Raw genomic sequence first — 19404 nt, forward strand, 5'->3', positions numbered from 1 at the left:
CTCCTCCTGAACCTCATCGATCAACATTTCTCTACAAATAGTTGAAGCTTTGGTAACCATCGCAATGCTCAAAACTCTACATCTCCTATTCCTATTCATGGACATTGTTGGAATGCGGTTTTCTGCTATCTACAACCGCATCTCGTAGACTTCTACTCCTCGTCATCTAATCGTGTTTGAATACGCTTCTTTCGCAACTACATCCCAACCTCCTATTCACTAATAACAATATACATTGTCATGTCCTATAATGTACCAACAAACAACTATAACCCTATCGTTTGCTTCCTTGGTTTATTAATTAGAGATTTCTTTTATGCTTGTTGAATCTGCTTTGAAGCTCGTGTGATCCTTGTTTCCACCATCGCAATCAATTTGCAAATTTAATGAAAGTGTTCAATTTAAAATAACAAACCCTGACGCAATTTCACAATGTTACCGCTCAAAACTACTTCACCAAGTTCTTTTGCGCAGCAAGCTTCTATATGGCCTAAGGAGCAGTGTGTTTGAGAGCTCCGCGCAATCTCTTCTAGTGACTTTGGAGGGGTGGGGAACTCAGCACCAGGGACGGAGTTGTCCATGAAAATGAGATCGGAGGACTGGGCCTCGTGTTCTTGAGAAAAACTTTAAGTTTTGCATTTCTACGTTTCGTGCGACTATTTTCCTCGTCATCATCTACCGTGGAAATAAACGGATTACCGCTACGGCAAGGATTTGAAAAAGAAGAACTGAAGATCTGAGACGGGAGACAAGCATGATGGGTTCGTCGTCCAAAAATGTTCGCATATCTCAGGAAGGCTTCGACGCACTGGTGATGGAAAACATACACGATCTGGGGATGGATCCGGCAGAAGCGTTGGCGGACGCCATCGAGACTCTGAAGCTCCAAGGAGTAGATCTGTCGGGTATCTTCTTGTCACCATATTTTATTCAAACACTTATTGGATTGATCACGCAATATCACCAGCAGAATTAAATGATTCCCATTTGAAGTTCCGACCATAATCTTCATTGTCATGTTCATTACTCGAATAGCTTCTTCGTGAAGCTTTGTTTCTCTGCAAAATTTATCGTGCTCCGCCTAGTTATTTTTCTTTGTACGAAATATGATATTGACATGAATGAAAAATGAGTGCCGGCAACATCTATCCATCGCTACAGCATAGACGCACTTATGTACATGCTTTTGACTGATTCAGTGGTTTTATACAGATCAATGGTTCTAGTTAATATTTAACTTGAATTTTTAACAATGGAGACAGTGTCTAGTTCGACTTGAATTCAACTACATTGCCTTTCATGTTGAAGGAAACGTGACCATTGCTTCGTTTACTTGTCCTTCTGAATCATTCAACAGGAATTTTGAAATGCGTGCCCGGAATTTCAAATGCCAAAGAAAATCCTGTTGTTCTGGCATTGGATGCATTGAGAGATATGACAGTCAAAGCACCACACCTTGATGAATTTGTACCGGATGTCGCGCACAATGCTAGCATTGATATTGAAAGAGTTGGTGATGCACTTGATACCCTTTGGGGTTTATGTTCAGCTGATGGATCTGAAAATGTTTCCATTGCTAGAAACAATGGCGGGTTGGAGGTTCTCATCTCCATCTGTTCTGGTTTGCCCCGTCATGTTCCTGAAGAAAGAGCACTTGTTTTGTCACTTAAGACGTTGGCTGTCTTGGTCAATGGTATGGCCTCACATGCTTTGAATACGTTTATGGTGATTTGCTTTACCAATGTTCTGTCTCATCTAGTATGAGGTGCTTTACTTTTGGACCAGCAAGTTTGTACCTTTCTGTAACCGCAAGTATTATGCACCAACTCTCTAGACATTACCTCCTGAGTTGGAAGCATTCATATTCATAGACCATGATAGCAACATCAGCAGCATCGACAGGCTATGTTGGCTGTGGTTCAGGACCTCTTGACCTGCAGCCAGGGCGTCAAAGCTCTGAACGAATCATTGTTTCCCTGGTGTAAGCTTTAAAAAGGGAAAAAGCTGTTGCTTTCCTACCAGACTTGGTTGTTCGCAGGAGATATTAAGTTACCTGGTTATGTTTCAAAAGCTTTCCTTAATTTTACTATTAAAGGTAAGTGTGGCTGCGTGCAGATCCCAGATCTTCTCGTTGTTTGGACGAAAGTTCAGAAGGTTATTGTTGTGGAGGAGATGGCGCAATGATCACAATGAAAGTTGATACTGATCCAATGGCATCTTCTATGTCAACCTTAGCTCCTTTAGGAATTAAGCCCAATTGTAGACTTGCAGTAGTATTTTGTTATTGCTTCAATTTTCTGTTTGTATGTGTCTCAGTTTGTGTTTCTCTATTTCCCTGACCTTAATTATTTACGATCCTTAATTTTATGATGTTCTACCAAGGTTTTTCACTTCCTTGAATTTTGATTTGCTAAAAATCAAAATTAAGCATGTATGCACATCCAACTGAAAGCTGCATATAAAATAAGCATAAAATGATCTGTAGCTTTTCTACATTACTTCTATTGTAGAAGTTGTTAAGTGCTTCTTTCTTAGTAACATGTTAGTCTGGACCACTGCATAGTTGTGATCTAGTTTTGATCTGAAAGCCTCCCTCTTTATCCTGAATTGTTTTTTTGCATGCTGGTTCACTAAGATGACTACCTTTCTGCAAGGCTACAGATTCCTCTAATGAGTACATGTTCTACCTTTTCAGATATTCAATGTGCAGAGACCTTTAAACGAAGTGATGGACCAAAGGTTGTTATGGGCATCCTGAATGAATTTGATCATAACATCAATATCTTGAACAGTGGATTTGCGGTTGTAGCTGCTGCTGCAAGTGGTAATGAGATTCTCAAGGAAGCGTTCATGGAACTGAACATAGATGAACTTCTTGTTCAACTGATAGTAGCACAAAATGGATCGAACATTCAGAGTCTCTTTGATGCACTAAGGGTGTTGCTGACACCCGATGATACCCGTGTTTTGGCTTCTCAAGTAAGTGTTAGACACAGAATGAAGTACATAATCTTGTTTTTAGTGCTTTTACTTTCTGACTCCTGGAGGTATCATCTTCTTCTTTCTGATCACTTTTTTATGTTTAGAAATTGATTTTGGTATGAAAAATAGATGGGCTTTGCTCATGACTTGCAAAAGTTTGATCTATTTCATTGGACAAAGCCTAGACCTTTCATGCTAGTTACTATAAAAATTAAAAAGTACTGTTCTCATCATCAAATTCAGGGTTAGGATTCATTTGCTTGCTTTTCTAGATTAAGGGTGCTGTCACACATTTTGGAGAGTCGGGAAGAACAGGCTGTTTTAGCTTATCAAAGATGATAGAGTTAGGCATGTTTCCAGCATTGTTCAAGAGTTTCAGATGGCCTTTTTTTTCCACTGCTCACCAAATCACTCATAACACACCGTCAGGTGAAACCATGTATCTTTCCTGAGTTTATGAAATATGAATATGTGATTTTTCCCCAACTTTGTGAGATAAAATAGCGTCAAAGTACATAAATTAAAAAGTTCTTTTGATTGAGGTTCATGGATGACCCCAAGATGGATCATGATGCCATTTTGTATTTCTAGGTTAAGCTTTGGTGACAATTTGTGCAGTCATCTGCTAAGGGTTATAGGTAGGTGCTGCACCGAACGTGTGTGCTGCTGCTGAAGTTAGTTCTACTCTATTTGATTTTAGTCATGTCTTCTTCAAATGTCGGTTAACTTGAGGTCCTTTTCCTTGAAAGCAAGCATGTATCTCTTGTAAGATTTCGATGTATAATACCAAACCACCGGATGGAGTCTTAGGTAGATGCAAGAGGAGGAGAAGAAGAGAAGAGGACTGCTTGTGCAATAGAGAGAGAGAAGAGGGCAGCAACAACCTTGGCGCCTGTCCCTTATCATTAATATAACTTAATTTGTGTTACAAGTAAATACACAAAACAAAAAAAATTTACAAGTAAGCCACCGCCCATTATGTGTGGGCATGAGGAGAAGATGGGTCGAAACATTGCCCCTCAAGTTGTGCATGAGGTTTGATCATGCACAACTTGTTCTTCAATTCCCAGAAATGGTGCCCTGTGAGTCCCTTAGTAAAAAGATCAACTTTATTGAGACGTGGCTATATAAGTAGGAACAATCTCGTTTTCCACAACCTTTTGACGAATGAAGTGTTGATCAATCTCTATATGCTTAGTACGATTATGTAAAACAGGATTGAAAGCAATCTTGATCACACTTTGGTTGTCACAAAATAGAAAGGACTGAGCAATGGGAATGGAGAGTTCCCCAAGAAGATGATATTGCATGTAAAAGTGAGATATTGCAACATGCCAACTATACTTCGATAGAAACTAGGATTTGAGTATGTATCACTCCCATCAGAGACATTCAATTTTGTGTTGAGAACACTATGAGTGTTTATGGGCTTGCAATTTGTCATACCTGCTCTATCCAAAATACCATGAGTATATTTATTTTGCGTAAGAGTTATTGTGATGCCTTTTCTATCAAGCTCAACACCCAAGAGATACCGTAGTTCGCCGAGATCCTTCATCTTGAATGCTTGTTTAAATACCTCCTTAACGTGAGATATATGACATGAAGAATTTCCAGTAAGAACTATGTCATCTACATATATGAATAGCCAAGTGGTAACTTCACCTCAATGATATATAAATAAGGAATGATCAAGTGAACTTTTGAGAAAACTAGCCTGCTATATGTGAAGAGAAAATCTATCGAACCATGAGCGAGATGCTTGCTTAAGCCCATATAGTGATTTTTGTAATTTGCACACCCATTGAGTTGGATCATTAGTAGCATAACTTGGAGGTTGTTCCATGTATACCTCTTCCTTTAAAAAACCATGAATAAAAACATTTTTAACATCCAACTGATATAAAGTCCGTCCATGTGAGACTGCAAAAGAAATAATAACCTGGATCGTTCCCATCTTGATAACTGGACTGAAAGTCTTATCATAGTCTTCCTCGTGCTGCTGAGTGAAGCCTCTAGCCACAAGACGAGCCTTATATCTATCAATGCTTCCATTAGGTTTATACTTGAGTTTGTAAACCCATTTTGAACCCATTACATTCATATCATCTGGACGAGGAACAATCTCCCAAGTTTGACATTCATTTAAGGCAGCCATTTCTTCATTCATAGTCTCGATCCAATATTTGTTTTTGCATGCGTGCTCATAGCATTTTGGCTCCACCTTTTTGCTCAATTCTGTCATAAAAAGCTGAAAATCCAAGGAGAAATTATCATAACTTACCCATCTATCAATAGGGTGCCGCACACGTTCTGATCTACATGGACACGTAGTGGCAATTTCTGGAGCAGTTGCTGGAACTGAATGTCGAGTATACACTACTCCTGAAAAACGATTAGGTGAAGACGTGTTGTTCATCTGAGTATCTGTGGCTGTCTCGAACTCATCAATAATTTTGTCATTTTGGGCGTGGTATGCATTAACTCCTTGGCCTAATATTTCAGCATTCAACCATGTTGTTGGTCCGAGTAGATGAAGGTATTCTGTCTATCTGAGTGTTTGTGGCTGTCTCGAGCTCATCAATAGTTCTGTCACTTTGTGCGTGGTGTGTATCAGCTCTTTGGTGTAATATTTCAGCATTCAGCCATGAGTCATATACATCGTTTCTAACATTAAGTATTGCATGTGGCTTCTTGAAATCCTTCAACCTGAGCTCATCAAAAACAACATGTCGTGAAATATGCACACGTTTAGTTTTTGGATTGTAACAGCGATAGCCTTTATAATTTTCTGCATAACCCACAAATCTACACATGACAGCTCGATCTTGAAACTTATTTCTCAAAGAAACATCAACATGAACATAACAGATGCATCCAAAAACACGTAGCTCATCATAATTTGGTTGTTCTTGATGTAAAATAAAGAATGGAGATTTTCATTCAAGCATGGATAGTGGCAGTCGATTAATAACATGAACAGTAGTATGGAAGGCTTTAGTCCATAAAGTCATGGGCACATCAGTGTTATGCATCATACTGAGAGCACTTTCAACTATGTGCCTATGTTTTCTTTCAGCAATACCATTCTGTTGTGGTGTGTGAGAACAGTAAATCTGTCTAGTGATCCCATGATTTAGTAAGTACTCAGTAAATTCATTTGAAATGAACTCACCACCACCATCACATTGGAAATGCATGATATTACTAGAGTATTTGTTTTGGACCAAGGCATGAAGTGGATCCAAGTGTAGCGAGAATAAGAATCAATGAAAACAACATAATATTTACTCCCGAAAGAGGAAGAAATAGGAGCAGGCCCCCAAACATCAGAATAAATGGTGTCAAATAACTTCGAAGCTCGCTTATTTATTGATTGAAAAGGAAGAGCATGGCTCTTACAAATATGACAACTTGAGCACATGCTAGACTCACTGACAAGACTTAGACTGGACTTTTCTAATAGTCGATCTGCAACAAGACTTTGAATGAAAGACCGACTACAATGTGCTAAACGACCGTGCCAAAGAGATGTCATATCATACTCTGTGATATTGACTTCACTATGACTGGGAAAGGATGAATCTGAAACACAAGACTTAGACGCTTTTGGAGCTTCTTCAATGACGTACATGTCTCCTTTGTGAACACCCTCAACGAACGTCTTCTTGGTTCGAGCATCCTTAACATAAACAGAAGAAGGAGTAAACTCAACAGAGGAATGAGTATCATCAATAAGCTTTGACACATAAATGATATTTTTCTTGACATTTGGAACAATAAGAACATTCTTTAAGGGTATTGAGGAATGAACCATAGATAAGTGTGCATTTCCAATATGTGATATTTTGTGATGGGAACCATCTCCTGTGACGATTGAGCCTTTAGCTAAATAAGGGAGAGCACTAGAAAGCTTACCTGCGTCACCAGTTACATGAGCTGCAGCACCAGAATCCACATACCATTGTCCTTCCTCATTTTGCTTGAGATTGACTTTAGAGAACGCTGTCATTAGAATCTGCTGCACATCAGGGGAAATGTTCGATGCCGCAGTCGTGTTTGAAACAGATGACCCTGCTGCTTATTGTCATGCCTGACATGTTTTCCCTTGTTCTGTGGGTTATGCCAACATTCTGACTTCACATGACCTCTCTTATTGCAATAATCAACAAGTAGGTATCCTTCGTGGTACATTTGTGTTAGGTATAGGAAGGATACCTCTCCCCATCCCTGTCTGTGAGTTCCAAACTCTTGGACGACTTCCTTGTAAAGCATGGGTCCCAGTGACCAATACATTGTGACCGCCAGAATGAACTAATTCATGTCGCTGTACACAACTCGCTTCATGCTGAATCAATTTTGCTTTCAAGTCTTCAAAAGAGGGAAGAACAGGCAATACTTGTAAAGCAGCAGAAAACATCAAATTCTGGCCCCAATCCACTCAAAGCCTGTTGTACCTTGTCCTTGTCACTGACTGAATGTCCTATGATGGCAAGATGATCGCTGACATTTTTGATCTCATGTATATATTCCAAGACTGAACGTGTGCCTCGCTTGATATCCTGAAATTGCCTCTTGAGTTGTAGAAATCTCGCTTCTGATACTTGAGAATATGTGGTAGCAAGTACATTCCACAACTCAAGTGCTGAAAGATCATCATCAACACCTGCCAAAACTTCCTCTGATAGTGTGGAGGTGATATAAGCAACGAGAGATTGATCATGAGCCATCCACATCTCATATTCAGGATTGATTTCTGCAATGGTCTCTTGAACTTGCCCTGAGCATTCAGGATTGGACGACAAGATGCTGGAATTGCGGTGGGGATCCATAAATGCAATAATCAGAAAATAGGGGAAAAATGGAAATTTTGAGATTAGGGTTAGGTGGCTGACGGTGGGGCAGATTAGGACAGATTAGGGCAGACAGTAGGATTAGGGCAGATGGTAAGGTTAGGGCAGATTAGGGTAGGATTAGGGCAGATTAGGGTAGACGATAGGATTAGGGAAGATTAGGCAGAAAATTTGGGGATTAGGGTTAGGGCAGAAATTTGGGGATTAGGGCAGAAAATAGAGATTTGAGGATTAGGGCAGAAAAGAAACAAAGATTAGGGCAGAAATTAGAGATTCTTACCGAACATTCTCAGTGGCAAAACCTGGCTCTGATACCAAGTAAGATTTTGATATCTAATACCAGACCACCGAATGAACTTAGATGCAAGAAGAGGAAGAGAGAAGTGGGCTGCATGTCCAAGCAAGAGAGAGATGAAAGAGAGCAGCAACAAATGACGTCTGCCTTTTGTTATCATTATATACTAATCACGATTTAGGGTACATCATAAAATACACAAAATAACAATAAGATTTACAATTATGGCACCGCCCATGATGTGTTGGGCGTGTGGATCAAATGGGTCGGGTCTGGGTGGCCCGATCCATATGTACAAACTTAACACTCAAATATATATATATATATATATATATATATATATATATATATATAAGACATATATTAGTTGACTAATATATGTAATATACATACTATAGATATATATATAGATCGGGATACATACATTTCAACAGTTATAGCAAATTTCTCGATTCTTAGAAATGATAAAATGGGAAAGAACATTAATAGTTCAAACTTGTAATCCCATAAAAAAGCCTACAAACAAACATTGTTTATCACAAGAACATTATGATTATCATCATTCTAGCTATTCCAAGTCGATGCTTAAATTAAGTTCAGAATTGCAAGATTAATATTAACAATTGCTAAACATCAAAAAGACAAAAACACAATTAGGCTTGTGCTTGTGCTTGTGCTTGTGCTTGGCTGATCGGCAGCATCAGCTGTTCAACTAAACTGGTCACAGACTCAGTCTCACAATCTGTCAATTCTTATAATTACATGTCAATGTAGAGAATTGAAAGAAATAAGAAGAAAACTGGCAGCCGAAATGGCCAATAGATCAAACTGACCATGATGAAATGAAACCAAACAAAAGTAGCAGCCAACAGATAAACACATATAGATCAAACAAAAGTTCAAAACACGTATATTTCTACAGACTTACAGTTCAATCTTCAAACAAAAACATCTCCAAAGCAGGAAATCGGAAAACCCAAAATCAAGAAAATGAAACCCTAATTTGTAATAGTGAAAAAGGTAGAAAAAAAGGAAAAACTTAGCTGGCTGCCACTGTGCACTGCCGGACATGGCCGTGCACAGCCGGACATTATGGCTGCCGCCAGTCATCATAGTGAGGAGGAAAGACTAAAGAGGGAAGACACTCAGGGTCGAGCTGAAGAGCTCGATGGGTTTTGTAAAGATAAAAAGATTTTTATGATTCAGATTGGGTCCCAACTGCCTTGCTGTACCTGTTTCCACTTACCGGCATACCGGAGTGGGTACATGGGGCAATCCCTCATACTGGTGTCACATAAATCTCAAGGTATATGTGCTTGTATGTATACATATATACATGTGTATATGATATGCACATAGGCTGCAATGTGTATTTCTTTTTTTATTTTCTTTATCGTCATTTTCTTTTCTGATTTTTCCTTCTTACTTTTTCATTTTGCTCAGTGTTACTAGCTGTTGGCAGCTTCAAGGGCTAGTTTTCTAGCCATTGGAACTAGTCCAACAACTTGCAGCTCTCCCTTCTATTTTTTTCTCCTCTATAAATAGAGGAGGTGTCTTGTCTATCTTTTATGGCTTGTTGAAGTCAGTATTGTTTTAACTTTTAAGGGATAACATTCAGTTCTCCATTGTAAGAGATTTGCCTTCAATTTTCTTGAGTGCGTGATAATATTTTTGGGACTCTGGTACAGTTTAAAATATAGTAACACTTAGTGTTGCATTTTATTAGCTTCTATATTCTCTTTCCTTTTAGGCTGTAGAGTCTACTCTACTCGTCGTCTAGTCTTCGCCTAATGCTTGTAATGACATAGGATATTTTTGACAATGCTCAAAATAATATGTTAAGAGAAGATCAACTGAAATAGAATTTATGAGCAAATATTATGATGCGGTCAACACAAAATCGTTGATTTTGGTGAAATCTGGTCTTTTCTCATGGGATTTTGGCTTTTCTCTGGAACATATAGTTTTGGACAATACAAAAATGTCCATGTGGATAATATATATATTCATCCAACTTTATTGGCTGCCCAGCTAGTTTGTTTCTGACATATAACTGTATGGGTGGATTTAAAATGTCCAAGACTATCTATATCAAAAAAGAAAAATCATTGAAACTCTGTCACATAAGTACATGTGAAATGGCCAAAGTACCAGTGTCAATATGTGGGAATTGCTGCTTTCTAAAACTTAAAAATTTGTATTCTGAAACTTAATTTTCGCTTTAATTTTGATTTGAAAAAAAAGTTTCAAAATCATCGATAATGTTGTATTTTCGATAAGTATGTGACACTGGCAGCATGTGCTGGATGGCTGTCGACATCAGATATATATATTTATGTGTGTGTGTCTGTATATATATAATTGTGATAAATATCATTCTTTGCTTTTTATTGGCAAGCAAGTTTTTTCTTAAGATTAATTGAAAAAATTTGTGCCCTCGGAAATTCAAGTTAATAAATATAATAAAAAATAGAGTGACTTATGCAACTATTAGCTTTTTATTAATTGTCACATGAAAGCATTTATAACAATGTAAGACAGTGATCAAAATGTTCAAAGAAATCCAACATAAGTTTAGAATGTTGTAGGAATATGTTCTCTTGAAAAACTACAAAAATATTGTAATAAAATCACAATATTTTTGTTTTAGTAATAATTCAAAAGTGTCAAAGTGTTCCCCTTTTCTTAACTTACTTATTCCAATAAAAGCCACTTAATTGAATGTCTAGTTTTGTGTATATGCACACGCACACACACACACCACATGAAAAGAAAATATATTTTACACACCTTGCTAAGTCACATGGGTATGGGTACAGTTTGGGTACGGGTACGGAGATACAGGGTATGGACACGACAACTTTAAAACATGTCGGTACGGGGGTACGGCAGGATATATGTATGTATATATGCAAAATAACACAAAAAAAATCAAAATGAAAGCAACATTTTAATAAACAAGTGATATAAATAAAAACATTATATCAATAACTCGAAGAATATAATGAAAAGTAAGGTGAAAAAAATTAAATCAAAGTAAAATTAAGCAGTTTGGATCTTGTAGAAACCAAGTAGAATGATGAACGAACATGGATGTAACGTGGAAAACCCCCAACAAGAGGGAAAAAAACCGCGGGTGAGGGAGGACTGGCGCCCACTAGCAACCAGACACTCTCTCTCTAAGAATTTCATTCACACAGAAAATTAAGGTTTACACAGGTTAAGTAGGGCCATAACATAACACACTGGATCGGGTTCAGATCCAGACCCGGATAGGTGACCCAAATACAACATATGTCAACAGTTCCCCTCAAGTTGGGCATACATATCAAACATGCCCAACTTGGATACGTTCTTCTCAAACTGAGTCAAAGGTAAGACTTTAGTCAGAACATCAGCAGTTTGGTCTTCAGACTTCATATAAGGTAGAATCAACTCTCTGGCATCAATCCTCTCCCAGATGAAGTGGCGGTCAATCTCGACATGTTTTGTTCGGTCGTGTAACACAGGGTTGTTGGCCAGATTGATAGCAGACTTGTTATCACAATACATCTTTATAGGTCCTTCAGTCTCTATTCCAATGTTACACAATAGTACTCTCAGCCATAGTAATTCTGACACTCCCATAGCAACGACCCTATATTTGGCCTCTGCACTTGAACAAGAACAAACATCTTGTCTCTTGCTCCTCCAAACAATAAAATTTTCTCCCAAATAGATGCAGTACCCTGACGTAGATCTTCTAGTATCAACGCAACCTGCCCAGTTTGCATTTGAATATCCTTCAATCTCAATAGGCCCTTGTTTTACATATAGAAGTCCCTTGCCAGGATTCCTTTTCAAGTAGCACAAAATTCTGTCGACAGCTTTCAAGTGAGCATCTGTAGGTGCATGCATGAACTGACTCATCACATTTACAACAAAGGCGATATCAGGTTTAGTCAGAGTGAGGTATCTTCCAACCAGACGTTGATACTTCCTCTTAGCCTCTTCACAAAGAGGTTCTCCATCCTTAATAGTGAGTTTGTGTCCTACATCCAGAGGAGTAGAAGCCGGTCTACACCCTAGTTTTCCTATCTTCTTCAGTAAATCGAAGGTATACTTCCTTTGATTCAACACAAGGGTTGTTCCTGACCTAGCAATTTCAATACCCAAAAAATATTTTACTTTGCCAAGGTCCTTGAGATCAAATTCGGCAGCCAGTAAACCCTTTAATCTGGTTATCTCGTTTTCATCATCACCTGTAACAATCATATCATCAACATAGACTAATAGAAGAGTAACCTTACTTTCTTTACTTTTTACAAACAAAGTGTGATCTCCATTTCCTTGATTGTAGCCGTGTTGTCTCATCACTATCTAAGACGTTCAAACCATGCTCGAGGAGACTGCTTGAGCCCATATAAAGTTTTCTTTAGTTTGCAACATTTTCCTGGTTTTTGTTTTCTCATATCCTGGGGGCATACACATATACATTTCTTCCTAAAGATCTCCGTTGAGAAATGCATTCTTAATGTCAAGTTGGTACATCTTCCACTCCTTCAACACTGCTAGAGAAATGATAACTCTAAGAGTCTTCATCTTTGCAATAGGAGCAAAAGTCTCTAAGTAGTCAATCCCATATTTTTTACTAAAACCCTTGGCAATAGGCGAGCTCTGAACCTCTCAACATTCCCATATGGTTTGTACTTAATGGTGTAGATCCACTTGGATCCAACTAGATGAGTCGCTTCAGGGATCTCTACCACTTCCCATATTTGGTTTCTGCTCAAGGCTTCCATTTCTTCTTGCATAACATGAGTCCACTTGGGATCACTCTGAGCCTCTGTAACAGTCTTGGGAATCACAGCCAAAGAAAGAGATGATACAAAACATTTGTAATCCGTGCTCAGTCTGTAATATGACACAAAGTTACCAATAGGGTGTTGAGTACATGACTTGACACCCTTTCTCATGGCAATGAGAAGCTCTTCATCTTCAGTTTCTAACTGAATGTCTTACTCAACAGGTTCTTTCTGAGCACGACTTGGGTCATCCAGGGAAGAAGTGGCATTGGGATTAGAAGTAGAATTCTCACAATTCGTCACCTTATCTGTACGAACTCTTCACCTAGCGTACACCTGCCCAAACAAACGATTACATTCCTCTTCCGTCCCAGTGGAACACCCTCCATTCCTCTCATGTTCAAACACCTCAGCAATTTGTGGACTCTCTTCCCATTTGTACTCCAAGAAATCTGTAAATTGAATTTCCTGACTCGGAGAATATTCTTCCCCTGACATAGACTTCTCCCCCTGAAGAGGATTCTCACCAAAATAAGAGACATGTTCCAAGCATGTGACATCCTTGGTAACGTAAATACGATTAGTGGTAGGATCAAGACATTTATACCCCTTTTGAATAGGAGGATACCCAATAAATATTCTCTTAATAGACCTTGGATTAAGTTTTTTAACATTAGGGTTGTGATCATGAATAAAGCAAACACATCCAAAGACACGAGGAGGGAGGTGAAAGGGTTGACGATTCCCTAGAAGCATAGAGTGGGGGATTTGCCCATTTAGCACACGACTAGTCATACGGTTAATCAAGTATGCACTAGTGAGAACAGCATATCCCCAATAATATTTTGGAAGATTCCTTTGAAACAAGAGGGCCTTGGTGACATTAAGAACCTGACGATTTTTCCTCTCAGCGACCCCATTTTGAGGGGGGGTATAGCTGCCGGATGTCTCATGAACAATGCCCCTTTTTCGAAGGAAATCCTCAACAGCTTGACACACATACTCACGAGCATAATCAGAACGCAAGGTCTTAACAGAACCACCATATTGGTTCTCCACAAGAAGAATGAAGGTCTCTATGACATGAGGCACTTCGCTACGATCTTTCAACAGGTAAACAAAGGTACTCCTTGAGTAATCATCTATAAAGATTATAAAATACTGAAAACCATTACGAGTATGAATTCCCGAAGGCCCCCACACATAAGAATGGATCAAGGAAAACCCTTCATTAGCACAACTGTTGGAAACAGGGTATGAAGCCTTAACATGTTTAGCAAACTGACATACAACACAAGATATCATAGATATGTCCAAACTAGAACATAACTCAGGAAATAACTGTTTTAAAAATCCAAATGGGAGATGACCAAGTCGTTCATGCCAATACAAAAATAACTGAAGACAATCTTCTCTCTTCTTCTCGGTCCTGCTAACTGTTGTCATAAGAGCTGTGGGCCTGTGGCGACACGAATGAGAAGTCGATATAGGCCTTCAGACACCAAACCAATCCCAATCCTCTTTCCTATCACCAAGTCCTGCAAAACACAACAATTTGCAGAGAATATAAGTTCACAATTCAGCTCCTTTGTAATCTTGCTGACAGATAAAAGATTCAAGGGAAGATGAGGAACATGTAAGGCACCATGCACTAAAAAATTGTTTAACAAGGAAAGACTCCATTTTCTTGCCAAAAAGGTAAAGGAACCATTGGCAAGAGAAACACGTTCCTTTCCAGAAGATAGTTTATACTCATGAAAGAGCTTAGGATTGCCAGTCATGTGATGGGTGACACCACTGTCAACAATCCACTCTCCCATACAAAAATTACCTTTTTCACTAGAAATGGCCAGAGCATGGTCAATCTTCACATCATCTGACACTTCGGATTGACCAACATCAATCTGACTTAGGTAAGCACGAAGCTCGCGAATCTGTTCAGCTGAGATAGAGGTTTTCCCTCCACTAGAGTTGGTAGCATCAGAAATAAATTTCTTCCCACTAGAAGGTCTCCCTCGACTATTCTTCTTTTCTGGATGAAGGTCCAAAAAAAAATCCACTGTATGACCAGTCTTCTTGCAGTGAGTGCACTTGCGAGGAGGTCGGGCAACTCCTATAGGACCTCGGCTAACAAGGGAAGACCTCTCATTATACGAGATGTGATCCCCCTTTTTTCCAGTAGTAACAAGGCGTCTTTGCTCTTCAGCCTCTACACGGGCGTAAACATCTTCAATACTAGGCAGTTCGTCAAAATTAAGGATTTGACTCCTTATACCTTCAAAGTCATCATTCAGCCCTGTTAAAAATAGGAACACCCTATTCTCCCATTCTTTGGCTAAATGACGCACCTGATCTCGGTGACAATCCCAAGTGTCATCAGAGTAGTAGTCAAGTTCCTCCCACTTAGATTTCAGGACTGCATAGAAATCTGCTACAGCCTACAGAGTGTTCACCTTGCCGTAGAGAATAGACATCCTTCATCAACTGATACACTCGAACAACTTTCTTCTTTTGGCCATACATTTGCTCAAGTATAACCTACATATCCCTTGTAGACCTTTTGCGAAAAATGAGGGGCTGAATCTCGGGGGACACAGAGTTGACAATCCAAGTCTTAACTTGGTTGTCCTCAAGAAACCATGTGTTCTAAGCAACATTCGTCTTAGCCGGTTCAATCTTCCTCCCATTTATATAAGCAATTCTGCCTCAACCTGCGATCCCCATGGTGATAGCACCAGACCATTGAAGGTAGTTTTCTTTAGTAAGGCGAATAGTAGTAACTTGAATTGGAATATTTTTAATTCTAGAGGCCCCAACATTAGTGTCGTCAGTATTGACCATAGAAAGAGACGACTCTGCCATGATCAAGATCGACACTGCAGAAAAAACACAGAAAAACAAGAGTGACTGTGCACAAAGGCAACAGGCATGGCGGTGGGAGGAGACCTCTGGCCCGACAGTGGCTGGAAAGAAAGACTGACGACGTAGGGAGCATGACCGGCGCTAGGCAGATCAGGGCAGATCAGGCTTTAAAGGAGCAGTGCCCGCTGGGCAGATGACGACAGGGGTAGAGGCAGAGAATGGCAAGGAGCAGCGGTCGATGGCAGTGTTGCGCTGGCTCCACAGGGCGACACCAATAACACTGGAACTATTAGGTGTGAGAGCGCCTGACACCAGAACTTCACGGTGATCAGCACCCGACGGAGCAGGAGCTGGCGGAGTAGCAGCAACACCAGGCTGAAGGACGACTGAGTAGTGGCAACAGAGAGCTCTGTGATAGACGAGCACCACCAGGCGACGACAAACAGCAAGGGAGGCCTTGGGCGACAGCAACGGAGCACGAAGTGGTGGGCGACGGTGAGCGCTGGGTGGTGACAGATGCTGGGCAATGAGCGATGGCAGACACTGGCGCGATGAGCAACTCTGGGCGCTAGCAGATGCTGAGCGACAGTGGATGACGGGCGACGCCAGAGGCAGGCGGCCAGAGGAGCTTGGGCGATAGTGGAGGCCTCAGGCAACAGTGGAGGCCTCAGGCAACAGTGGAGGCCTCGGGCAATAGTGGAAGTGCTCGGGCAACAGTCACCGCCGGAACTTCACGACGACGGATGAGAGGCGATAGAGAATCCTTTACCAAACGATGCCAAGGATTCTCCGTCTAAACTGAACAGTAATCTCAGAACCAATCTCGCTCTGATACCATGTAGAAACAGTAGAAACCAAGTAGAACGATGAACGAACATGGATGTAATGTGGAAAACCCCCAACAAGAGGGAAAAAAACCACGGGTGAGGGAGGACTGGCGCCCACTAGCAACTCGACACACTCTCTCTAAGAATTCATTCACACACAGAAAATTAGGGTTTACACAGGTTAAGTAGGGCCATAACATAACACACTGGATTGAGTCCAGATCCTGACCCGAATAGGTGACCCAAATACAACATATGTCAACATATCTATAGGTACCCAAGTGTGTCCAAGTACTCATTTTGGGTACGGGTACAGCAACATGGGTACATGGACCTTACTGAAGTACCCATGTAACTTAGACAGCTTGTGGCTTGTATATGTATGTGTATTATTACCTTTTTTTTGTATTTTTATTTTTCACTTTTTGCTATGCATTTTTTTATCATTTTTTGCTTTTATTTTTTTGGGCTCAGCCATGAATGGGTAATTGAACTAGCTTCTGGCAATCTCTGATGGCTATAATTGTAGCCGTTGGGACTAGCTTAACTGCTAGCTTTGTTTTCTTATCTTGCATATACTGTGGCCTTTCTGTCTTCTTGCAATTAGCTTTTGTAGCTGATTTGTTGTGCCTATGAATTGATGCTTTTAATTTTTGTCTAACTTCAGGAGATCCTGATATTACTAGTGTCTGTGCTCCACTTTGTTATTCTGGGGTCCATCAGAATTTAAAAATTTGTGATGTATTTTCATGATTATTTCATGAACTTGAACTTCTTTGGGGATTCCCATTCTCCTACTTGAATCATGATAATACCATTAATTCTGTTAAACAGGTCTTTGGCTACGCTAGGAGGTTTGCGAAAATTGGAATGGCAAGGGTTCTTGTTGATGCTCTTTGTCACAGGCTTGATCAGTCTTCCTTAGTTTCTGCATCTCTTTCTTTGAGAGCAGTTGCGGTCAATGTAAGATCAACCTATTATTGTTTGCTCATGCTTTGTTCTTTTAAAAACTAATATAAGTTTAAAATTTTAAACTCTTTGTTTCATCATGTATCTGGTGGTGCATTTGGGTGATATGGAAAGTTAGAGAATTGTATGAGGTGGTAACACTACATTTCTAAGATGCATGCAGATATTTGTCCTCTTTTCCGTCAGTCATTTCTTGGAACTTTGAACCTGTATTTGGTTCATATGCTGCTTACCTACTACAATTATTTTGTGTAAATTTGGAGTTACAATGTCATGGCATAAGTGATATTGGCAGTTATAAACAAGGCAGTGGGCCAGCTTAAAAGGAGGTGAATTCAATATGGTTTTGTCTTTTTACATTATCTGGTAGGTTACCAGCTTGTGTTAAAAAGGGGGCTACTTGTCTACTTATTATTGCCAATAATAAGTTGCCCTTTTGTTAAGATTCTCTAAATCTATTTGGTCCATCTACCTTATCAATACATAACCTTAATAGTCTGGTTCATTTAATTAAGGTGATGGGTCAAGTTGGGAACAAATATCACTAGATGCTGCTGTTAGAATATGAGATGAGGACATCCATACACATCTAACCCAGGCACACCACACCTTGCCACACCTTTTACTTAGCATGTGTTTTAATTAGTTCATTAATGGCACCATGTATTTTTATCCATGTACTGAAGGGCATTTTTGTCCAAAGTGTATGATCTTGCTCTTAATAAAAAATTAGGGTTAGGAGGCATGCCCTAATGCTGCTGCTCTACCATTATGCATCACTCTCTTCCTCCTCTGTTTTTGTGGAAAATAAGGCTGTGATGATTCATCTTATCCGGTTCCACAGATCAAATATGGTATCAAAGTACAGGCTCCAGAACTTTACAAGATGAATGCTCTGAGAGATTTACTCTCTCATTTCAAGAGATTAAAATCTTCATTCTTCTTATTTTCTTCCCTTATTTTCTCTCACCCTTAAACCTGATCTTCTAAATCTCTACATCTCTTTTCCATTCTTGCTTTGTCCAGTGTCAATAAAGCTTCTGAAATCAACTCCTGCTGTCATCTAGTATTTCTTGCCTGTGTCTTATTTTCCCTAGTATCTGTTGAATTTTTTCTCTGCCATCTAGTATTCCCAAAATTCCTGATGTCTTCCTTTTTCTGTGTCTTGTTGTATGTCAAATTAATATTGGTGTTTTAACATGGTACAGATTCATATTCATCTTTTTATATTCTGACATATGCATATCTGACGTGAATCTGTTTTTCTGGACTGACACAGACCTGTCTACTAGGTCTGATCATTCTTTTGATCTCTGTTTTTCTGGTCTGATGCAGACCTGTCTACTAGGTCTGTTCGTTCTCTTGATCTGCTCCAAAGTGTCTTATTATGTTCTTGCTTTACGGTCAGCAATTAAGAAGAAAATTTCACTTGTTATGTTTAAGAGGCAGACCATGGGTAATCTGCAATAGCATACAAATCCAGATGTAAGATCATCTGGCAAAAAGAAAAGGTCACAATACACTGGTGATTGATGAAGTGTTCAGGGTGTTTCCACTTTCGTATTTCCAGGGCCTTTATTCTAATATTCATCCTATTGCTTTTATTTATTGAGTCTCCTAGTTACTTGTTTTTACTTATTTCTATGAATTCCTTTTCAAATTCCGGTCCTTCAGCTAGTTTTCTCAACCAGTTGGTCACCAAAAAACTTAAATCATTCTAATTTCTTGACATGGAAGAGAAATAATTCTGTTCTTAAGGGGTCAGGATCTCAATGAGCATCTAGATGGTTCTGTTCCTGCACTTCCCAAGACTGTTTTGCAGGAAACTAAAG

At 39.5% G+C, this 19404-nt stretch overlaps 1 protein-coding gene across 1 annotated transcript in view; it reads left to right on the forward strand.

Moving 5' to 3' along the window:
- Nucleotides 1-397: 397 nt before the first annotated feature.
- LOC116261710 (uncharacterized) overlaps nt 398-19404 on the forward strand; it is a 57791-nt gene continuing 38784 nt past the window's right edge. The window contains exons 1-4 of the mRNA XM_031640521.2: nt 398-905; nt 1358-1693; nt 2696-2979; nt 17438-17566. Coding sequence (XP_031496381.1) covers nt 755-905; nt 1358-1693; nt 2696-2979; nt 17438-17566 — 900 coding nt within the window. The 5' untranslated portion in view covers nt 398-754. The remainder of the gene's footprint in view (nt 906-1357; nt 1694-2695; nt 2980-17437; nt 17567-19404) is intronic.

This window comes from Nymphaea colorata, chromosome 10 (genome assembly GCF_008831285.2).
Source record: "Nymphaea colorata isolate Beijing-Zhang1983 chromosome 10, ASM883128v2, whole genome shotgun sequence".
Lineage (NCBI taxonomy): Eukaryota > Viridiplantae > Streptophyta > Magnoliopsida > Nymphaeales > Nymphaeaceae > Nymphaea > Nymphaea colorata.